This window comes from Chroicocephalus ridibundus, chromosome 7, assembly GCF_963924245.1.
Source record: "Chroicocephalus ridibundus chromosome 7, bChrRid1.1, whole genome shotgun sequence".
Classification (NCBI taxonomy): Eukaryota; Metazoa; Chordata; class Aves; order Charadriiformes; family Laridae; genus Chroicocephalus; species Chroicocephalus ridibundus.
In genome coordinates, this window is record NC_086290.1 from 2877520 (window position 1) to 2901005 (window position 23486).

Consider the following 23486-nt stretch of genomic DNA (forward strand, 5'->3'; position numbering starts at 1 on the left):
AAATGTAACTTGCATGGGTGATCCTCATTAATTTTTGAGATTACACCATTAAAAAAAATACGAAAGCACACACAGATTGCATGCTGAGATACACTAGGTGACTTGGAAACAAACAAGCAAGTCACTGAGAAAACAAGGAACTTAACTTGAAACTGCCTTTTCCTCCTGTATAACAGAAAGGCACTTCAGAAAGAAACGTTCTCACACTAGGGAATGTCACTTTGGGTACCGACCCTCAGCGCAGCAGGATGGCACACAATCAAACCAATTTCAGGACAAATGAGAACGTCTCATCACCTCACTTCAGCCACTGCAGTTGGGTTCGTGCAAGTAGGATGCTGGCACTCCTAGCTTTTCCCTTACACAGTCAGTGAAGGCGCAGGATGCAACTACCTTCGGTCAGTTAACAGTCACTTCTTCAAGAAGGTTTCATACTCACTAGGAGGAGGACAAGGCACACAAGGTCAGTACTTGGTGAGCTGGCTGCTTAAAGGACAGAATAACCTATGAGCAAGAATGGCAGCCTGCTTGGAACTCATCATCTTAGCCAGTGGACTTTCTTACCAAATAGAAATGCAATCAGTATTACATGCTCTCAGCAGTGCGTCTTCTCATTCTCCTTCTGGCCATTTAAGCAAAGCTTTGTGAAGAAATCACCCAAATATATTCCCATTTCATATATATGCTGTTCTCACACATTATCACTGGCCTACAAGAGAAATGCTGCCATTAAATGCATTCAGGCACTCTGCAAATAGCTAGAAGGCTGCTTTATTTCTATGTAGGCTAGAGCAATGTAGCAGGGTGTCTGTAACATGACCTCTCGTAAAGACAAGCAACAGACTCCCCAGAATGAGAAACTCCAGATAGTGCAGGTATGGTACAACGTGCTGGGAAGCACAAGAGCCCTCATTGTGAATCAGCCATGGCTTCAAGGAACACTGCCCTTACCCTAAAACCACCTGTTATTTTCCTGAGAAATCCCCTTCCAAGCAGCTGCCTGCTTTAGGGCACTTCCAGGGTACAAGTGGTTCCACAGCAGGACTCCACACCCCAACATTCCACTGTTTCCATCTTGACCGGTCTGGATGGCTTCCCTGGGAGATTCAACTCACCCAGCCTTGCTTTGGCTCACAGACAGCAATTGCCCGTATCTAATGTTTTCCACATAATTAGCTGGTTAGACCAGAAGAAAGCCAATTATCCACCATGTGCCTTCGTTCAGATATAAACAATTGGATCTTAATAGCTAACCCAACTTATATTGCCTGGGTCTGCTGCTACACAGGAAACATTTCCTCTCCCTGTTACACACACGTCCTTCCTTTTTTCTTCTTTCCCAAGTAGCATTTTACTGTGAAGATGTGCTTTGATTTATGAAGGTTATTCTCCATCCTTCTAAGAAGTCGTCTGAATATTGCAAAACCTAGAAGCAGAAGAAATAGGGAAGTGAGATTTGAAACCATTTATCTGAAGTCAAATCCAGGAAGTCTGTTGAGATGACAGTCCTGTATAGAGCGGTCAGTTTGCTGTTGCCTTCAGAGCCTTCCTGTTTGAAGATGCAAGTTTCTACCAGGACCCTCTATTCTGAAGGGCTGAGCAGTTCTTCCTGAATGGTACTGGAAAACACGAGGATGGATGTGAGCATGATGCCAAGTCCACCTCAGGATAAATTGGTCACCTCCTGGAAGGCTGCACTGTCTGAGGATTCTGCTTCAAAAAAATCACAATTACTGTAATAAGGAAATAGGAAACATATCTGTTATTCTCTACAAAGGAGTTGGAGGTAGTAGAGGAAAAAGGACAAACGGGGAAGGAAAAGGAGTCTCAAAGTCAGAACCCTCAGGAAAACCGCAAAGGGCTGCAGTCCCAGTCTTCTTGTTTGGAGAGGGGGACGGGAGCGGGGGAACCCACACATAGTCTACTGCGGAGGATTAAAGAAAGGGGAACAGCTCTGTAAATAGAATAGGATATTGTTGAGATGTTCTTTGGAAAGGGAAGGAAAAGCCCTACAGCAGAAGCAAAAACAAGATGCCTACTATTAAACATGTACCAAAACTCCAGTCAGTCTATAGATTAAATAAATTTGATAACCCTTAGAAAAAGAATAATTTTTTTTTCGCATCTGACATTTAAGGGAAAACTTCACATTACACTTTAAGTCCGATATAAATTGCTGTAGATATTCAAAAATCTTACCTGAACAGCCTTCCCCAATACATAATAAACCAGAAATCACTATGCAAATCATATTGCAGATACGCATGATGTTCAAATAATGGAATTAAGAAAAGAAAGGTGTCATATACTCAACACACACTTTTGAACAGTGCACAAAAATAACTCAGTCTCTGGTGTTCCCTGCTGCATACCACTATCAGGAGGAAGTAAACTTTCTAACAATGCTCCCTTTTTTTTTTTTAATGAAGATTTCTATGGACTACAGCATTATTCATCACTCCTTTTCTCGCACTTGAGGCACACAATTAATTGCTAGAAATTTTTAAGACAACTGTTACAGTTCTACTTTACAAAAAGCTATGTCAATACTAATCCTTTAAATGAAACTCATTCAAACTTGACCATAGGAAGTTCCACCTAAACATGAGGAGGAACTTCTTTACCCTGAGGGTGGCAGAGCCCTGGCACAGGCTGCCCAGAGAGGTGGTGGAGTCTCCAACTCTGGAGACATTCAAACCCGCCTGGACGCGTTCCCGTGCCACCTGCTCTGGGTGACCCTGCTCTGGCAGGGGGTTGGACAGGATGATCTCCAGAGGGCCCTTCCAACCCTATGATTCTATGATACAGCACACTTGCCACAGAGCTTTGGAGTTTATGAAATCCTTTTCTCCACCTCACGTTTTTCCAAAATCTATTAAAAGTTAAAAAGCCTTTAGCTGGAGCTTCTAAGTAATTAGATGACGATTAGACTATACTAAGTCATAGATACACAGCAATCTTAGGGACATTTTTGGTCCATCGAAGTGATCTATGTTCGTAGTGAGAAGAGTCTCTACTACAGAGCTCCATAGCTAAGTGTACAACTTTCAATCCGCAGAAGAAATGACTTCATGTTTTTATTAAACCTCAAAAGGGTTTTGGGGACATGTTAGAGAAGCAAGGTTATTTTGATATATCAAGGAGGACAACTTCTTTTTTCCTTTTTCGGACTCTGTTTTGCAGCAATTCTGCTTTCAAAAAATATTAATTCATACTTCAGACTACGTAGGTCATAGTCATTCCCAGAAATGAACCAGTTTCCACAGAAAACCTTAGACATACGTGTAAACACCAATTTGTCAGGGAGCAGCAGCTCCTGTGAAGGCATGGTGCAGAAAGAGCCACGAGTAAGCACCTTTGCTCAGGTGCCTCCCCCTTGTGCTGACACCCCCAGTCCTGCCATCGCCCCTCAACTGACCACAGCAGTGACACTCAAGCGTCCTGGGTTCCTCTGACTATTGTCAACAGATACCATCTATTATCATCTCTCCGTGCAGACTTCACGCAGAATACAAAGTAAAGCATCAGTTAAGCAAAAAATAGTTAATTTTAGGCATCTGAGTTTCTGACAAGCTCCCAGTATTTAAAGCTCTGCAAGTGTTTTTAACTGTCAAAACTTTTAACTTACAGGACATAAGACAGCACATGTTTAAACATAACTTACAGTAAAAATAGCTCTTTCTATATATAAAGCCAAGAAGAAAAATACACTGACTGCATGACATACAGGCAAATCCTATCTTGACTTTCTTGGGGGAGAGGGCTGGAACAGACAACATCTCGAGATTGCTTCCAACCTCAATGATTCTACAATACAGAAACATTATCCAAATTACACCTGGAGAACCAAACAGTAGAATATTCAAGTGATTCACACAAAGTAATACCTCAAGTTTCTTTGGCAGAACAAGAAACTGTCATGTCCGGATTATTCCCAGGTCTCAGGTCCCAACTACCAGACCATCCCTCCCCTACCGTATACTGTGAGCACAGGAAATAATCACATAAACGGAAACCTTTTGGAAGAAAGTGCGTATGCTTTGGTCAAACAATCACCGAAAGACCAGCAATAGCCTGTAAAATTTACGCTTACATTGCTTGCACATTGTGAAATAAACACATATGCAACATGTCCATGTTTTGATATGTATTTTTATTTCCCTGCAGTTTTCACTTATCAAGAACAAGTAACAGGGAAAGTTGTCTGAACTAGTGCATAAACAAACATTCTGAAACACCACTACACGTATCTAATTTACAAGAACCGTATAAAAAAAGTCACTAAAACACTACACTACGAAGGTGTCCAACGCTTACAGTCAGACTTTTTCCAACCCGTTACTTGCCTTGTAGCCACAGGAAAACTCTCCAAAATTGAAAAGACAATCTTGCCACAACCCTCCCTCCCCCCCACCACCTGGGATGGCTCGATATCTAGACATCCAATAATTAATTATTGCAATGATATATAATGCAATACATACCTGGTAAAATATCCTTTATGTGGTGTGTTACAGTTTTAAAGCCGGTTAAAATATGCAGTCTTCAGATAAAATGTAATCAGTTGAAAATTTTCTCATATCTGCACAATTTTATATGTGCTAGATGCATAATTTTCCTAGTCAGTTTTTTCCTGTGTAATTATTTTTTATAAACTGGTATTATAAATAGAAATATACATTCAAAATATATGGAAAAGTGAGTTACTACATTAAATTTGCATGTATCGATCCATCCCTTTCCCCTGCACAGTAATAGAAAATACTATTTTGCCTTGAACTTCATATTTGACAGTGAAATGCCACTAAAGTATTTACCAAAAAGTCCATCTAGTCAAATTGTGAAACAAAATGAACCAAGTGAAAACTTTACATTTCCTTTAGAAAAAAATTACAAGAATTTTGTTTCCTAGCTATGAATCTTTAACTTTTTTTTTTTAGACACAAAGTTGGATTTATTTGTACAAGATACAAAATGTAAACATGGCAAAATAAATAGTTAAAACAAGTGATGCAGGATCCCATTTCATGCTCATGATCCCATTAAAGAATTATTTTTTAATCCATTCAGTTGCAAATTCAAGTGCAAAAGCATGATGATGAATATCTACTATTCAAGTAACAGAAATAATATTGATGATACAAATAAACTATTTTACAAGGTAGTGATTTTCCCAATTTTACAAAATTTACATTATATATCGACTTAATACACGATATAATGATAGTCCATTTAGGTCCATTTTAGTTCTCTGTGATCCACAGAGTGCTGTATTTTGCATTCAGTTGGAATATAAATGACTACACCATTAGCACAGGTTGAGACACTGCTCTGAGGTTATGTCACTTCCATGGCTACTGTTGTCTCTGCTATGCCATTTAAACCCAGTCGTTCTGGTTCATGGTTCTCTCTGCAAGAAAAGAAATATTCAACAGTTACAGGTAGAACATCAACGCTTCCGTACTCAGTTTCACTAATTTCTTACATGTGCTACGTGTTTTTACACAGCTGTTACCTGGATTAGGGAGAGACCTTAGCACATACACTAGAAACAGATTGCTTCAAATTAAATACTGGCATTTAAGAACTGCTTTTACTCCACTGACAGTGCAGTCCCTTCTACAAATTACTGCATTTAACTGTAAATTACCAGCGTAAATTATGGATAAGAGTACTAAAAAGTCAAAAATCTCCTGAAGGAGCAAAGTCAAGATATACCATGATGACTCAGTACCAATTATTCTGTTAGTGAGCAAAGCACTGTTCTAACAGTTTCCCCTCCACCCCCAATTCCGCTTTAGCACTAGCACAAGAAATCTTAAATATTTTTCTAATTTATTATCATCCTCTGTAGAGAAGGCTAAGACCTACTCAGCTAAGATAGTACTTTTCAAGGCATATGCTGACCTGACTTGAAATACCTCTCTGACTTGAGGGAAATAAAAACTAAATGCATTCATGATAAATAAGTACACTTTAAGGCATGCTGGCTAATTTAAAAATACCTTTTTCTCAATCTATGCAGTTACTAAATTATACATGCAATTTTCCATCTCAAAAAGCTCTTTTTAACCTCTCCAGAAGCATTATGAAATAATCAGTAAGCCCCATTTGCTAATATCCATTTTTTACTCTTCTAATTCATAAACAGATGTGACTTTTTTTAAGCATCACACAAACCAGCAGAGACTTAAAACAAAGCCCAAATATTGTCATTTTCAGAAAACTTGGCCAGCTGCAAGCTCCTGACACTCTTGTGAAACATCTTCTAAGTATCCTGAAATAATAGTGCTGCTGTTCAATGAGATAAACATCTATTTATATAAGTAAAATGAAGGCTGACACATATCTGGTTTTATCTTACATGAATATATAACACATATATCCATATGTATATATAAAATAGGTATGTGCCAGCCTGCATCTTACCATATGGGGACAAAAGTTATGGGGAGAACTTGCGGAGAGTTTGATAGAATCTACCTGAAAGTGCTGCATGAGAAGGGACAAATGAAAAAGGTTAAACTGAAGCCATTTTAAACACAACTGAAGTTTACCAGAAAATCAGCGCAAACCACTTGGGGGTTAATCTACAAAATCAGCTCTTGTGGTTTGTCATGGCCACACTGAAGATGCCAGCAGCTGGCTGTTTTTGTGAGGTTCAAGCTATACTGAGAAGTCTCCTAGAGGTGCAAACAATTCTATTTAGTGCTCTAGTGCAGAGTTGGGCACATCTATAGAGACATTTATGTAGCACAAATGTAAGCTAGAACTGCTCCAGCTCGCTAGAGACTTACCTTGCTATACTGCTGATGGCACTGCTAGGAGTTACCTTTGGCACTCTGTCCATACTGGCAGCAACTGTGGCAAGTTTTAAGGCTGTTGGCGATGGTGCTGAAGTCCTTGTATTGATATGCACATTGACCGGAGAAACAACACTGACATTGTTGAGGTGCACTGCGTTTGTCAGGCAAGAATTGTTCATGGGAAGCGTTTGAGGGCTGCTCGTGCACAATGCTGGAATTAAGTGGTTTGTGGTGGTGTGGCCAACTGTCCTTACAAGCTGTACAGTTGAAATCCCTGGGCTGGATGATAAAGCCATGTTGGTGGAGTACAAAGTTCTAGAGGTTCCTGTTACAAAACAAATGTTGTTAATTAAAAATATGCCATTCCTTAGATTCAAAGACAAAGATTAATCTCAAGGGTAATGCTTTGATTATATGTGTCACTGGAATTGTGCAAGAATCTGTTTTTTAAAGATTCACTTCAGAAATTCACATTAGAAATATTTCCTGGGTTTTTTTTTTATTCACAAGAACATCAGAAAGTGGAAGAAGTTACTATATGACAAAGAACTTCCACTGCCCAACTTTGTATGCTTCATTTTGGATGCCTTAAAGGGGCAACATTCCCCATGAAAATAAATCGAATGGAGAACACCTTAGCTGAGCAACTTCAGACACTGACTGTGAAGCCAAATTCTGATGCTTTGAAGCCAAATTCTGATGCTTTTAATCACCTCCTCCCTTGTTCTGCTGGCAACGTAAGAAGGTTCTGGGGATCAGTCACCCTCAAGGCAGCAAAACTAGGGGTCTAAGAGTGGGCAAAATAGAAAACTCCTTTCAGATTATGCTGCAGTGCTCTGTTTGCACTCCAGAGTTGTGGGAAACTTCAGGTTTCACAGCGTATTTTCAAACCAGAGGTTCTCAAACGTCATCTTGGTATCCTAGTTATTCACTATTCTGATTCCGATCACAATGGAAACTAGATACATTTTCTCCTATATCCTTATTCCTGAAAAAAAATCTGCTTTTAGCTAACATTTCCTCATTTAAAAATCTTCCTATCCTAAATAGAAATAGCTATTTTACATCATTGCCACTTACAGCTTTAGAACGTTAACAGAAGCCTAATTTTATACACATAATATTTGCAATGGTTTTCATCAATCATAAAGCTGTATACCACGTATCGGCATGGTATGCTACCACGTGTCTGATCTTACACCCCCCAAAACGTTACCCTCTCAGATACAATCTTAGAGAATTATACATAGTTGTCTTTTTCTTTCCTGGAACTGTTCCAGTATATTGATTTTATTCAGTTGTGGTTTTTCTCCCCTCTATTCATTTCATATTGTCATTAACCCAGCCTGGCAGAAGGTCTATAAAACTAATCACATCATTAGCTGTTAAAGCAACAAATTACTCTAAAGGCCTTTTATTTGTTATTGCAGTCAAATTCCAAATAACATTTGTCTCTCTGCTACATGGCTGCTGCACCAGCATGACTGGCGTTACTGCTTCTGGCAATGGACGTTCAGGAGAGAGGGCAGAGGGAAGGTGGGGGATGCCAATGTCTACATTTTTGTCTGAATTTAGGAGGAATCTAAATGCAATGAAATCTGAAACTTACAGTAATGTCAGAAGAACTGCTAGGAGGAGTTGATTAGTATGTTTTTGTCTGAATACTCAAGTGAGATAATGACCAAATAACACAGCAACTTTTCTATTTCCTTCTCAAGGTACTTAACAATGTTTTAAGCAATTATTTTTTTAATTACACATTCACACTGTTTTTAAAATGCTGTCACTTATGCTTCTGATCACAACAGATTAGCAAAAGATAAAAGCCTACAGAAGAAAACAGAAGCAACGCTCTTCCAACGTAAAAGAGCATTTGGTAGTTTTATTACCATAATAACCTACACACCATTGCACAAAAGTATTTTAAAGAACAATATTTAAAACTATCACAATTAATATACTTGATTTTTTTATTAAGTAGTTTTTTAGAAATCAGAAAAAAGATCAGCTGACATATTCTCAGCTCACAGCAGACCACGAGTTTTAAGAAGTCATCACCTGAAGGCTGGACAACACCATTAATATTGTTGTGGCTGGCGTTTTGTTCCTTCGGTACCTCACTGCGACTCGGAGCAGGTGCACTAACCACTGCAGATGCAGCAAAGTGGGCACTGGCTGAATCAAGTGTTTTTGACATACAGTCAGAGGTGCTGGAGCCCTGTGTCAATAAAAAAAAAAAGTCTTTATAATAATCCAAGTACAAAACGAAATACCACATTAGGATTGCTATAATGCACAATTACCAGCAAGTAAATAAATATATCTTCTAAATGTAATCTAATGCACCATAATATTAAATATTTCTGTATCACAAGTCTGATGAAAGGCTGAAAATTAGCGCCCAAATGAGTGTTGAGTAAGTTCTGCCCAATTCAGCCAGTCAGTGACAAATGCAGTTCTTAACACGACAGATAACTTCCAGGATGTGTAGTTCAGCCTGGAGAAGAGAAGGCTCCGCGGAGACCTTCCAGGCCCTCAATGGGCTCCAGGAAAGCTGGGGAGGGACTCTGGAGCAGGGAGGGGAGTCATGGGACGAGGGGGAACAGTTTTATACTGCAAGAGGGGAGACTGAGATGAGATGTGAGGCAGAAATTGTTTGCTGTGAGGGCGGTGAGCCCCTGGCCCAGGGTGCCCAGAGAAGCTGTGGCTGCCCCATCCCTGGAGGGGTTCAAGGCCAGGTTGGACGGGGCTTGGAGCAACCTGGGCTGGTGGGAGGTGTCCCTGCCCGGGGCAGGGGCTTGGAACGAGATGATCCTTAAGGTCCCTTCCAACCCAAATCATTCTATGATTCTGTGTATTTGAGAAGCTTCCTCTAAGAAAACAACTATGCCTTAAGTTTCCTTCTTTCTTCTTCTGCCTCCAGGCAGAAATACACTGCAACTGCAAATCTAAAGAATCTTCAGTATTTATGGTACATTCATTCTGATGGAGCAATTTGTACCACAACGTTAACTGCCCACCGCATTCTGGAAGTCTTCTACTAGCCCAGTTTCTCCGAAAGAACGGTAAGTACTAGAAAGACACCCTGAAATAGCTTAATGTATCACTCCACACTTTCAATTTATATTAACTAAGAAAATTACTTTCCATAGACATTCAGTGTCTTAAAAATCCAAAATTCATTCCTTTTGTTTAGATATCCTGGTATCATGTCTTTACACTTACAAAAAACGTAATCAGTAACTGCCAATACAGAATCCCTGATTAATCAAAGTAGAAAACACTGAGGGGAAGGGACAAACAGCGCTGGCAATTACATATAGTATGCTCAAAGTAAAATAAGTTTTCCTAGTAATAAGTCAGATGCAATAGCTTTTAGATTTTCTCAGTCAGAAATCCACAGAAAACTAAGCTCGACAGAAAAACATAGATTCTTTCCTTGCAAGGCACTACAGAGGAAAAGTGCGATTCTTTTAGAAGACAGAAGTAGTAACATTGGGGATGGGGAAGGAATCCAATTAAATATGCAAAACTATGTATTTTCCCCTCAGAAGCTACCAATTTTTAGTACTCACAGAACATCTGTTCATAAGAGAATACATTACCTCGTGAAGTAGCTTTAATAAACAAGTCTCTTCAGAGCACTTATACAAAGGAAGACAGAACCAGTGAAAACAGTACGACTTGACCAAGCACTCGCTATTTCTACACTGACTCTGTGGACGCAATTAACACATTCAAATATGAAGTCTCTTACTCAACTTGTAAAATGTAGCCATGATATATAACTTAAAAAAAAAACCACCAACAGGTTTTGATGTTGAAACTCAAAATATTATCTCATTCCAAACAGAAAAATGGAAGCAAGGTATTTGTACTAGCTACAGCGTAAGTTGCCTTCTGGCCATTATATGGCAAATTGGAAAAGTATCTCGACCAAAACTCATTCTAAAGTTTAACATATTTACTGAGGTGATACATTAAGCATATAAGAGATGAAAAACACAGCAAGCAAAAGGAAGATATCAGCATATGATGACATTTAAGGTGCATTACCTGTGCTTTCGGATGTGTCTGCTGTGAGGAATGCTGAGATTGCTGTTTCTGCTGAAGCTGAGCAAGTTGTTGCCTCTGCATTTGAACTAACTGCTGTTGATGTGTCTGAAATTGTTCCTCTGTGATACCCCCTGTTACTACAGAAAAGAAAGTGAAGCTAGTGTTAAATAGGCCTGCACAAAACAAATACATCTGAAATGCAGGAGCACATCCGTGTTGGATAACAAGTGGTTGAAGACAACATACATTGTGTTAGATGCCTGCAGAGATACATTCTTCATACATTCTTATGTAAAGGAGAGGTCAAGCTAAATTTGTTTGTTTTGTTCTTCTAGCGCTGAATCTATTCATAACAAAAGGATTCACAGTTTTCATTGCTTTTAAGCAGTTTCTATCTTTGGTGGTTTTCCTTCCAGTAGCTTTAAGCAAAAGCTTAAAGAAATTCTTTTCCTGGTTTTCAGAAAACAGGCATGTCCTAAAAATCATAGCTGAGGAAGAAGTACACTGGGCTGAGCTGGATGCCTTCTCTCCCAGTAACCACTGGAAGTTCATTCCTGTACAACTCCTTCCTACAGTCCCTTGTTATTGCCCTTTTCTCTGACACCAGACTGGACTCTGCAAAGGAAGCACACGCCTGGCATTCGAGAACACCTGCTTCAACAGCACAACCAGAATTCATACATTTAAATAGTCTGCACACAGTTCTATACCAATTCTCACTTGAAAGGACTATAAACTAATACACAATGACAAAGCTAATCTCTGGGTCTAAAACTTAGTAAGTGTTTGCAAACATTACAAAGCACTGTTTATTTAGCAAATCCAGTTTAACTTTCCCTAAATAACCGCTCTCCCCCCCCAACCCTCCCCAAAGGGAATGCTTAAGTTTCATCTGAACAGGATTTTCTCCACAAATTAATTTTTTTAAAAACTGAGTAAGAGTTTAAGAGTGACATAATACATTTGTTTATTTGTGAGAACCAGGTTAATGCAACCCTAGGAGTACAAGACTCTTAAAAAAAGTGAAGGGAATGGCAAAGTCAGAAAAGCTGTTCTCAATGGTCTCTCCACCAAAGAACTGCAAACTCAAACTGAAAATACTGTCAGGTGTTTCACAGTAAAACTTGAGTTTTGTGCAGTTGATGCTAACCTGAGAACCAAGTTCTCCTAGGAGGAAGGAAAAAGAGAATTCACTTTTCAAAGATTCCCATTAACTACAGTTCAGCAGTTTATTATGTTTTTCAAAGACTAAAGCTGTCATTCATCTCAAACACCTGGATTCTGCAGCAATATCATCACGCTATCTTTCAGGGTCTGGCTCCTTCATTTACTAGTTGTAATACTCATGGTTGTCCTGAAATTCCATTCTGAATAAATACCAAACTTAGATTGTGACTGTTTAGAAATTAGGACTGAACCTTCTTCTCTACTGCTGCATTATTAAAACAGGCCTCAACCACGTTAGGAGGGCACCTAAAAATCCAATGACTTATACAGTTATTCCTATTAGATTCTAGGGATTTTATAATTTCCCACATATTCTAAAGTGAAATTTATTTCACATTTAGCTGTATTTTGTTCCTCTTGAATATTCTTAGCTATTACTACAAGCACTTAACTCAAAGTTCAGCCAGCTAAACCTGTTAAGTTCCCTCACAACGGTCTCCCAAAACGTGTTGCATTACTAAAGGCAACAGAGCCAAGAACAGCATTATGGAACATTACATATATATATTTCTATTTTTAAGTTCTGAGGTAAGAAATTCCAGAGCATGTCTTTTGATTTATAAGAAGTGTTTTAGAACAAGCTTATACGGCACAAAGAAATACCTAAATTGCATTTCGCCGTAATTAGCTATTATTTGTAGTATTATATTGCACTACAGGGGCATTCATCTAGACTCAAAGTTGTACTCTTCTACGGACTGTAAAGACGTAATATAGAAAGCAGTCACCACACCACAGGATCTCCTAATTTAACCTACATATCAAGTCTGTGTTTTCAATCTCCCATCCTTCTCAGTTTGACACAGACCATGAAGTCATCAAACATTCTATTACAAGGTACAGGGAAGATTATCGTAGTAACATAATAATCACTTAGCCTTTCCACTCAATTCACTACCTTTCACCAGATAGTTACTCAGGGGTGAGACTGAACTCAGCTGTTAGCTTTGTTATAAACCAGCAGACGTTCATTAGCACATTTAATATAATTTGCTTCTGCCAAATCAAACAACTGAAGGGTCCTAGAGAAAAAAAAATAGCAAGCCTCTATGATGCCCCAACATAGCCTTTAAGGTCAGAGTTAAGGGCAAGAATTCTGTACTTCTTATAAAAGGTTCTGTTTACCAGAATTTTACATTCCGCTGCTGAATATCAGTATTTTTTATTTTACCATAGCCTGACTGTATTGAAACACTACAACAGAACAGGGTAAAAAGTCAATGTGAGAGTAAGTCTTCCAGGCTCCTCTCCTTGACAGCTTTGGTTTGGATTATGATGTCACTTCTCTTAGGAGTTGAAGGCTTTAATCAAAGACCATCTTTCAGGCTGCCCCACAAGTGGTATTTCATTAATTCATTCTACATGGTATTTAATTCTCAGAAAAGAAAACAACCCGCCAAGTCTAAAAGGTAAAAGCTTGTTCCATAAGCAAAACTCTTCAGCTGAGAATGCCATCATCTGCAGTTGCCTTTTGTATCTAGAGACATGGTAACGAAACAGGTAACTACTTGAGTGGGTCACTGGAACTGCAGCTGAAGCAGACTGGAAGCCAAATGCAACATACCGACTGTACTGCAAACTGCTGAGGACTTTGCCTAAAGCCTACTTCTTACTTCCATCCCAAAAATCAGTTGAGTCACACTGCAGGAATTCCGCAAGCAGGTTAAGTATTACTTGGCTGTTGTAAGTAGTACCATCCACAAATTCCTGACAACTTCCTTCCTCCATCATCTCTCCTGACGATCAGTTGTACCCCTACCTCATCAGCTGATCTCAGATCTTTAGATCAGAGAGCTCTTCTGGAGGTGTCACTGGCAAAGACCAGCTTACCTTTCCAGATACAGTGTGTAAGACTACAAAGAGTTTTCACAACTGATCAAAGGGATCAGATTGTTTCACTGACGTCTCTTAAAGTTCCTCAAATTCAGTTTTGCCATTTGCAGTTCTTGTAACATGAGCAAGAGAATAATTTAGCTTGAAACAGTGGTTCTTTATTCATGCACCGATTAGGCACTTTCAAGAAAAGACCAGTCACACATTTTTAAAATAAGTCTTTCTTTCTGTTTGTACAATGCCTAGCATTTGAAGAGTTATCAGAGTAAGAGTTGCTTTATTAACACAAGCAAAAAATACAATGCAGAGGTAACTTAAATATTCTTCTGCACCGAAAACCAAAGCAAGCAACTCCAAGTCTTCTCTAAACTAAAAGAAAAAACAAAACAAAACAATCAGTTTAACCACTGACATTGTTTCCTTTAGAGGTAGCTTTATGCTTACAGGTAAGTGTGCTGTACCATCAACTAATTTCAACAATCACCTCCCAGACAAAATTACTTTAATAAATGCAGCAATAATACCTGTGCTGATTTAATACACAGCCAGACTTTGGCCATCCCTTCTAAAATTTACTCACTATTTACTAAGGAGAAAATCTAACAGCAGTGCCTCTTGCTGACTCGGTTATTTGCTGAGGACTTCTGTTGTCTATTGTCTCTGATCTTTTACTAGAATTACAGGATTTGCTTTGTAATTTAAACCTGTAAAGAAAAAGGTCTTCCATAACCATGAATTTCCCTGCATAATGTACTTCAACTAATGAGTGATCTCTATCAAAATCTAAATGTATTCTTCAGATAATTTCTAAGATTATGTAACCGAAGTTAATTATTATTCCTCTACAAAGCAGCTTAGATCCATCAGATTTGTTTTTATGCATTTTTTTTTAGATATTTCTCTATAGTCTCCCCTAGCCTTTCCTTTAGTTCTCTTTCCCTAACAGTATGAATCCTGAAGTCCGTGAGTGCTAGTCCGTACGTGCATATCAGGTCTGTCATTAATTTGCCACATAGCACCAACAATTTAGTTTTTTTTATCCTTGTCAATGGCATTAACCTGAATCAGGAAGAGCGGACATTTTTTTCTTATGTATACACAGTTCCCCACCAAAACACTGACACCCCCCCCCTTTCCCTGAATATACCGCTTAAACGCTGTTCTCATTTTAGTTTTCTTATTATGTGCCATCTTTCCCCTAGCTACGGGGATTCTCTTCCACTGCTGCAATCTTCATTTATACTAACGCCAGGTATGAAGATTTCACAAATCTCTTCAACCTTTTTCCTTCACTCATTTCTTCATTTTCCTTCACTCATTTATATTAAAATCAGATATATCAGCTTCCACCCCAAAATATTCTCCTAGTTCTTTAGACTCCACTCAGGGGTGGGGGGAAGTCTCCCAGAGCAGAATTTAAAGCCTTGAAGTTTTACATCTAGCTAATCCTTTATATTATCATTAAAAAATCTACAGAAAAAATAATCAACTTAACCTGTATCTTTTTCAGCAACTTTCCTTACCTTGGTGTCATCGTACTTTATTCATGCAAACAGAAATCTTGCAGTATTACTTGCTCTTGTTATATAAAGAGCTACCAGCAAATTCTTCGGTGTTCCTTACAGCTTATGGTCCACGTTTCACATCCTTAACTGACAAGTAGTATTCCTTTCTATTTTCTGCATTTGCTTTAACAAGACACCTCCTGGTGCTTATCCGTAATCCCATCACACCAACCTGCCCCTTTCTGCTACAGCTGCAACTCTCCAGCCCTTCAAGCTCCTTACAAAAAAAATTCATACAAGATATGAGCATAGCACATTATGTCTGTTCTCTCCATACAGCAGAAAAAATGCTCTTGTGCAAATCTTTTCATGAGAGAGAACAATACAAAGGTTGCAATAACTATACTGAAGAGTAAGTTATGAAAGTAAATATTCTGTGCTTATGTCAGTACTACTCTGATGTTTCTTAATAAGTTAATGCTTAGTCTTCTAAAACCGTAACATAGAGAAATCTGCTCTTGTTTTCCAAGATATTTAATTTCTATACATGAATTCTAAAGGTATGTTATTGAAGATTAAATACCCAATCCTGCAACTGATGTTAAAAGAGACAGACCATTCCACATCCATATAAAGTTAATTATGGAATTTAGAATCACCCTATTATATTATCTAATCACCCTGTTTTACAATACCTAATACTGCCTATACACAATAGAGTAGGAAAACACTCAGATGCGTGTTGTTGCTTGGTAGGAGATCTCCTTTGGCGTATCTCCAATTGTCCAGCTTTTTAAAGAATCATACATCCTTTTACGATTAGAAAGAAGCGACAGTGTCGAAACTTAAGCAATTACAGCTCATAGTACACGAAGCAAGTGATGTAAAGGCTGCTAGTGTAAACTTAAAGCAATTTTTTCTTTTGGTGGCTTTTATTCCAACTTTAGTGCTTCTATATCCAAATTGCTAACAAAGGGTCTACAAAGATCAGACTTGTTGCACATATTTTATATTTTTGTGAAGAAACTACAAGAATTTTTTATTTCTTTTACATGTAAAACCATTTATAAGTGAATGGCTGTCTTGCTCATCTGGAGCTATCAGGTCATAAAGCCAAACGGACAGAGATGGCTGCACTGGCTGCGACTGTTAGAGGTGATATTTAAGGGGAAAGGCAATCACACTTCATTAATGGCTGATGATTTTCTTAAAAAAAAAATAAAAATAAAAAAAGAAATCAGAGAAGGTGCATCGCTGGATGCTTCCAGTGTCAAAGTGTTGACTATGACAGCTATCAACAGAAAGTGCTGTTTTCAGACTTTGTCATGCCTGCTCAGTACACTCACTGACTTACTACTGGTTTTCTGAAATGTTTTGGCAAGATTTAAAAAGAAAGACTCCAACTAGAGAAGAGACACCTCTCCTCAAGAAACCAACTGCTTTTCCTTTGCATTTTTAAAGAGCACTCTCCTCTCCTTAAACAAGGTTATACCAATTGAAGTCTTTAAGTCTCAGTCACACCTAAACAATTCTTAAACATGAGCAGAATCCTGGATAAAGCATGTTTAAATCCAGCACTTTATCAAGATTCAATTGAAACTGAAATAAAAGCAGGAGGAAGAGGACTGTTTGTGGAAAACTTCAGTATGTTCTAAGAAATACAAAATAGTTAGCTTGTATCTTTAGTTTAGGTACACGTCGCTGCTGAAGATGTTGTTATCAGTCCAGTCACAAGTAAAGACACTAGAATTCAATATTTTCAGTTCCAGAAGAATTCAAATCCTTGCCTACCTGATATGCCATTCTTGCTGGTGTTCAATAAAGCTACAGATGCTGCAGAAACTCTTTTATTATTCACAGTCTGCCCTGGTTTCCTTGAGGTACATTCTTCGCTATCACTGTCCTGTAGATTTAGTAGCCTTGGCTGAAAACACTGCAGTCGACATGATCTGATATTGCTTAGTATTTCAGGAAGGGACAGTCTGTTTTCACAACGTTTATTGGAAGCATTGGTCCGTGAAAAATTAGAAGAAAAGTCTAAAGTCTGGGAAGAGCTTGAAAAACTGTTCAGCATTTCCGGGTCAATCTGTCTCAAGACAGGATCATGTTCTGTGGATATTCGGTCCATTATAACCCTGATTAAAGAGGATGAAAAAAAATGTTAGTTTAAACTATCTTTTTACTTTTATCCTTTGAAGGGGAATGAAGAGTAAACATGGTGCAACTGTACCTTCCACCCCTGCCAATTCGTCTTCTTGCAAATCCTATACATCTTCTTGGAATTGTAAGGGTTGTAAGGCAATGCCTGAACCTCAGTTTGTCCAATTCTGCCAATTCTGAGCTTTCATATGAAGAATTAGTTTGGTCCAAACGAGGCTGTAAAGAAAAAAGAAAAGGCAAATTTGCACTCATTTAGAGTGTATACTTTGGTTAGGTTACTACTAAGTGATTATCATGCACAGGCTACAGCACAGAAAATGCTGAAAATGCCCATAGAACTATCACTTGATTAATATGCTCAGATCATAAAAGAACTTGGATTTTTTTTATTATTTTTTTTTTAAAAATACATGAAGCCGAAAATCCTCTTCCCTTGATTAGTCATAAAATTAAGATGCCACAACCAAAATATAGAACAAGTAGAATTCATTCTATCAAGAAACATCTAGAACCATTCTACTCAAACACAGGCCCATCTGGCCCAGTACGTCCCGTCTGAAAAGGGCTCTTCTGGTGATTTGTCACAAGATATAAAACACAAGGTGCAATTCTTTTCTTGTTACAGCCTCTGAGCTTCAGGCTCTTAGAAGCTGAAGGACTACCTGCAGGCAATGCTGCATCTTGACTACAGTTTGTAATCAGTTGAGGGCCTATCCTTCTCATGAACTTGTCTAATCCCGCAAGTAAGAGTCAGTAGCATAAAAGCTTTTGTCTGTAAGAGTGAGTTTATGAAAAGTAATTGATAGAAATACCTCAAAAATATATTCACAACTCCAGTGCTAAGTATCACGCTACTGAAGAATACATTTAGTACTTATTGTGATGAAGTAAATACCAAGCAGGCTTGTTCATTTATCAAGGATCCTGCTGAATCACCAGCTACACAAAGCAAAGTGACAACAATTCCTAACTCGGAGAGCTTGTAGCCTAAGCAGGTAGGTAATTTCAAAAGGGGTTCCTAAACTTGCAGTTTAGTTTTACTCATGAAACACATACTGCCAAAGGTAACAGATACTGCTCTGAATGGCCTTTGTGCCAATACGCAGCATTCAATTACCGGATCTTGACAGTGTATTTTCTGTATCAGCTTACCTTAGGGCATTTTTATTACTCCGTAAGTATCTTTGTTATTATTATGAATTCAAAACTGCATAATCATTGCAAGTAGAAATGCTGTGTGCTGTCTGAAATGTCTTATATGACAGGTTAATAAATATATATTAAAATAATCAATTTTTGTGATCAGGTTGAACCTACAGAAACAGTAGTGCTGCAGATTCAATCAATTTATGTTATAAGTTAATCAAAACTGAAAAGGCTTCAGTAGTTAAAAAAATCCTATAAGGCTAACATTAAGGCTGTTAAATAATCAGCTTCTAAACAGCAACGGAAAACTAACAAAAAAGAATGAAAATACAAGTTTTTGGTTATCTCAACTTCTTTTGGCAAAGGAGTTAAATCATAGGCTAACTAAGAAAAACAAAGTAGGATAAATTCTAAGCAAGAGAGAAGCTTCAGCTAACCCTCTGGAGCTAAGCAGAAAAGGTGACTAGATCAACAACCAACAGTAAAAAAAAAACCTCACCCGAACTGAAAGTAAGTTAAGAGCTCACACAAAAAAAAATGGGTGGCAAAGAGGCTAGTACGTCTTAAATAAACCACTAATAAATCCCTAAAAGGAGAAGAGTAGTTAAAAACAATGAGATATTCGTGGAAAGATCAAGTTGTCCGTGGTACTCTGGAATGACCACAGCAGAGCAGGACAAGGCACAGCAGGCACAGGAGCAGGTGCCAGCACATCTGACCTGTGCAAAGAACTTTCAGTGCAGCTTGTGGGAGATGCCCGTGCTATAATTTGAATAATCTGGGGGGTGTCTGGGCTTCTGAAACAGCCTACCTAGTGACTAAATGACTTCTCTGTGACTTTAAAGGCTACACAATTATTTTGTCATGTAACTTCATTCTTTCCATAGGAAGCAAGCAAAGAAAAAACAGACTCATAGTGTTGTGTGGCCTTTCTTGGTCTTCTGCAGCCTAAAGCTCCCCATCTATAAGCACGTGTGCAGTAAAAACATGTCATGGTCAGTGGTTCTGAGATGATGACAGGACATGTATAATTAGTATCTGTCCTCTGCACATTCTTGCAATTGCAACCTGATGTTTTTCAATATATATACAGCTTGCACTGGTTTAAAAAGAAAATTTCGACTTCACTATATGAAAAAGTCCTACCAGATTTCACCCCTGTGCTTCAGTAGCAGATTCTACTCAATGCACCAGTAGGATCTCTCAGCAGGTCTGAGAACTAAGACAACTAGTATCTAACTCTAATGAGCTCTACAAGCTGGGAAGAAAGGATGTGCTAAGAAAAACAAAAAACATCTCTCTCCCTGCTAAACAGTGACTGAATTGGTCTGCAGGCAAACCATTGTATTATCTTCAGGTAATCACAGAGGAACAGTACAGTGAGAATAATTCTCGTGAAGACTGAAAGCGATTGTCTTTGGATTCACTAAATCAAAGCTTTGGTGGTAAAAGTGGGAACTGAAAAACTATTACATTAGCACTGTGCCAGTCTAAATTTAAAAAAACAAAACAACAAACAACCTAACAAAAACCACCCCACTAAATCCAAGAGCAGATAATCTTACAGCATAATACTGGCATCCTGCTCTTCTCCTGAAAGCACAAGGTCCGTCAGGATCATTTTCTTCTTCTGCTTCTGATACTGGTGAGGGCACCTAGACCAGACAGCAAAGTCATTCTTCCAATGGCCATGTTTACACAATATCATCTTATTTATTTATTACACAAGTTTATATTTATATAATATGAACTGCCACATTTATACATTAAATGCAAGCTTATTTGAAGCACAGCTTAGAAGAAAACAAAGTCATAGTTTCTGCAAGTATCTCTTCTATACATCCCCTGTCCAACAGAGTTATTCTCCATTTGAAGCTCGACTGGCCAAATTACAGGCAACTGAAATTTCTGCCTTCTGTATGCTGAGATTTTGCAACGGAGTATTACCTGTGGGAACTCGTCCTCATCCGAGCTGTGGAAGTCATACTGTTTAATATCGCTCTTGTTGATAACAGGCAAGGGCTCAGCAGAGGGCTGTTGAGGAGTTACTACACACTCTATTTTAGGTTTCTTTAGATACTTCTTCTTTTGACGTACAACATCGGACACCTCCTCCTTTAGAGATAAATGATGAGGATGCTGTTTGAGAAAAACAAACACAAAATTTAAAAGATAAAGTAATTAACCTTTCCTCTTCTCATGCCTTGGAAGACACAACTACTTATCTTCCAAAGCCTCTCAACATGCAGCATCTGCAGAATATTTCAGACACATAATGCAAAATGTATTCAAAACATTAAAACAACCAGAACTTTCCCTCCGATCGTCCTTACAGATATTTACTAATAAACAAACCGAAAGCTTTCAAGCTGTACAACTACCTAAGAGGTTCCTTGCTTTGCAGTAGACTCAGCGTGTATTGTAATTGGAAAACCTATTCCAATTAGTTTCCAAAATCTCAGCTTTCTATAGCAAGCGCTTTCGATTTTCTGAACTGCTCAGATATGTTCAAAAGAAACAATCTAATTTGTTTCGTGTTTCTCAGTTCATATTTTTGAAAAGAGGTAATGTTATTCATCTTTGTTATTTAAGATTTTGCCCACATAAACCCTCTATATAAACAACTCCATCAGTATTAAACTGTTCATTTGAACAGAAGTGCTATTACACTTCAAAGCTTTTAAATTAAAAGGAAGATTACTTCACTTGCAAAATTCTCAATTACAAGCAAAAGCCAGTGCAGTTTTGAAAGAGTGTTTAAGTTTACCCCAAATTACCACTTATCAATAACCGTCTGACTGAAACCATTCCAGTAATGGAGCTCGGCTTCATAATGAGACGAGAAACACAAAATTCCTGCGCAAGAACCAAGATTTGTATTCAATCCAGTGCCCACTAGGTGTCGTGGGTGCTAAACACAAATTTCAAAAGGTCTTCAGCTCTCCAGCCTTGCATGCAAGCATTTTATAACAACTAGTCGTTCAGGTTATTTCTCAAAAATATGTCTTAATTCAAAGTTGGGTGCATTTTTTTCCTGTCACATTAACAGTGGAACATCAAGGCTTATCCTTTTTCTATACCGTACTCAGTTCCGTGAGCGTAACCATAATGATGACATTAAAACAGCTTGCAGGGGAAACACGACCGCATTTATGTTTTAGTGTTTATGTTTTAAAGCCAAGATAGCTCCTAAAGGGGAGAAGAGATACTTATGGCTTAAGTAACAATTAAAGGAAACACAACATGAAGAAGTAGAAACAAGACAAGCAGATCAACCATTTGTAATAATACAATTACTTTACAATTGCGAACAGTTAATTTTGCAATCGGTGCCTGTATTAACTGTTAAAAAAAAACCCCAACCTTACTCTGAAGTAGGAATTTCAAAAACATTAACCCAAGATGGATATGTTTTTCAATACTGCTGCTTGTAGTGTAAGCTGCTTATGACTGTTATGACTGTTCTACTATCTTTCATTTAAATCTGCTGGAACCGCACATCACCAGAACCAACAAATACAGTCGTAGTTCTGGTTAACTAGGATCCTCCTGAGAAAAGTGTTTTAATTCTCTTCTGCACAGATGTAAAGACTGGCCTCCCAAGAAGATAATAACTAGCACACAAAAATATTACAATCTGATTTGGTATCAGATCTGAACAATGACAGAAGATACAGAGTTCCCTTTGATGTGGTTGGCGCTTTGTTTTTTTTGGTTTGGTTTTTTGAGTGTCATGAGACAAGAAAAAAGAAAACCATTAAAGTTTAGCATTTCTAGCTATGGATTATTCCTATATTACTACTTCTCTGGATGTTAATAACAAGTAATAACAAGGTCAACTATAAAAATAAAACTAGATCCACTGAGTTTCTGGACATATTAAAAAAATGTAAAGGAAGACTTCGTCAAAGGAGTGTTAAGTACAGAATTTCACAACTTTGCTAGTTTTAGAAAGACAAAATAACTAGTATGTGACACACAGCAACTCAAGTCTTACATCCTTCTGCACTCTTTCTCTCAGAGCAGCCTTCTACCCCTTTGCAGAAACTAAAGGTTCCAAATTTACCCACTCTTTCTTCCACCTTCCTGTGTTTGCTACTTACCTAATACTGAGGGCCAAGCTGTGGCAGACACAAAAATGCCTACTCAGTATTACTCAGAAGCGTGCAGGCCTCAGTTAACAACTACTACAAATTCCAGGACGTGTTTTTTAAAACATTAGTTGCTTGCAACTTTTTTCAGCTGCCAACAAGATAACAGTTGCATTCTTGCGCCTGGAAATGTTACTCAAAGATCACTTAAACAGTTCAGAATAGTTTCTGGAATCCTTCTGCGTTCTAGCTGTAATTCAGTAAAATCCTGTATTTTCAGGACACTGTGGGCCAGTCGTGGACAACACTATCAGAAAAATTTAGTGCTCTAGTCTCCCTTTGAAGGGAGAAGGAAAAATAATTCACTTCACTTTGCAATCTCATGGAGGTCCTGACGTCCACTTAACAGTTCATGTTTACATCACCTTACAAGGAAAGAGAGAGAACTGAGAAGGAAAATGAAGAGTACTACACTGCTGTTGTTTAAAGAAACAAACAGCAATGCCTGTCAGTCCCTTGAAAACTTAGGTGGGAAAAACAAACGTTAAACTTCTGGAAGCCAGCACTGCAGTCTCTTGGTCTCCTACCCTCAAGTATGGCAGCCTCCTACTCCTTTTTCCCGTGCAAACATCAGCAGTGTATATCCAGAAGGACGACGACAC

At 38.3% G+C, this 23486-nt stretch overlaps 1 protein-coding gene across 1 annotated transcript in view; it reads right to left on the bottom strand.

Moving 5' to 3' along the window:
* Positions 1–4134: 4134 nt before the first annotated feature.
* EPC2 (enhancer of polycomb homolog 2) overlaps positions 4135–23486 on the bottom strand; it is a 49638-nt gene continuing 30286 nt past the window's right edge. The window contains exons 7-14 of the mRNA XM_063341615.1: positions 20681–20872; positions 20299–20388; positions 17658–17803; positions 17219–17562; positions 10863–10999; positions 8865–9024; positions 6798–7131; positions 4135–5410 (exon numbers count right to left, since the gene is read on the bottom strand). Of these exons, the coding sequence (XP_063197685.1) occupies positions 5338–5410; positions 6798–7131; positions 8865–9024; positions 10863–10999; positions 17219–17562; positions 17658–17803; positions 20299–20388; positions 20681–20872 (1476 nt within the window). The 3' untranslated portion in view covers positions 4135–5337. The remainder of the gene's footprint in view (positions 5411–6797; positions 7132–8864; positions 9025–10862; positions 11000–17218; positions 17563–17657; positions 17804–20298; positions 20389–20680; positions 20873–23486) is intronic.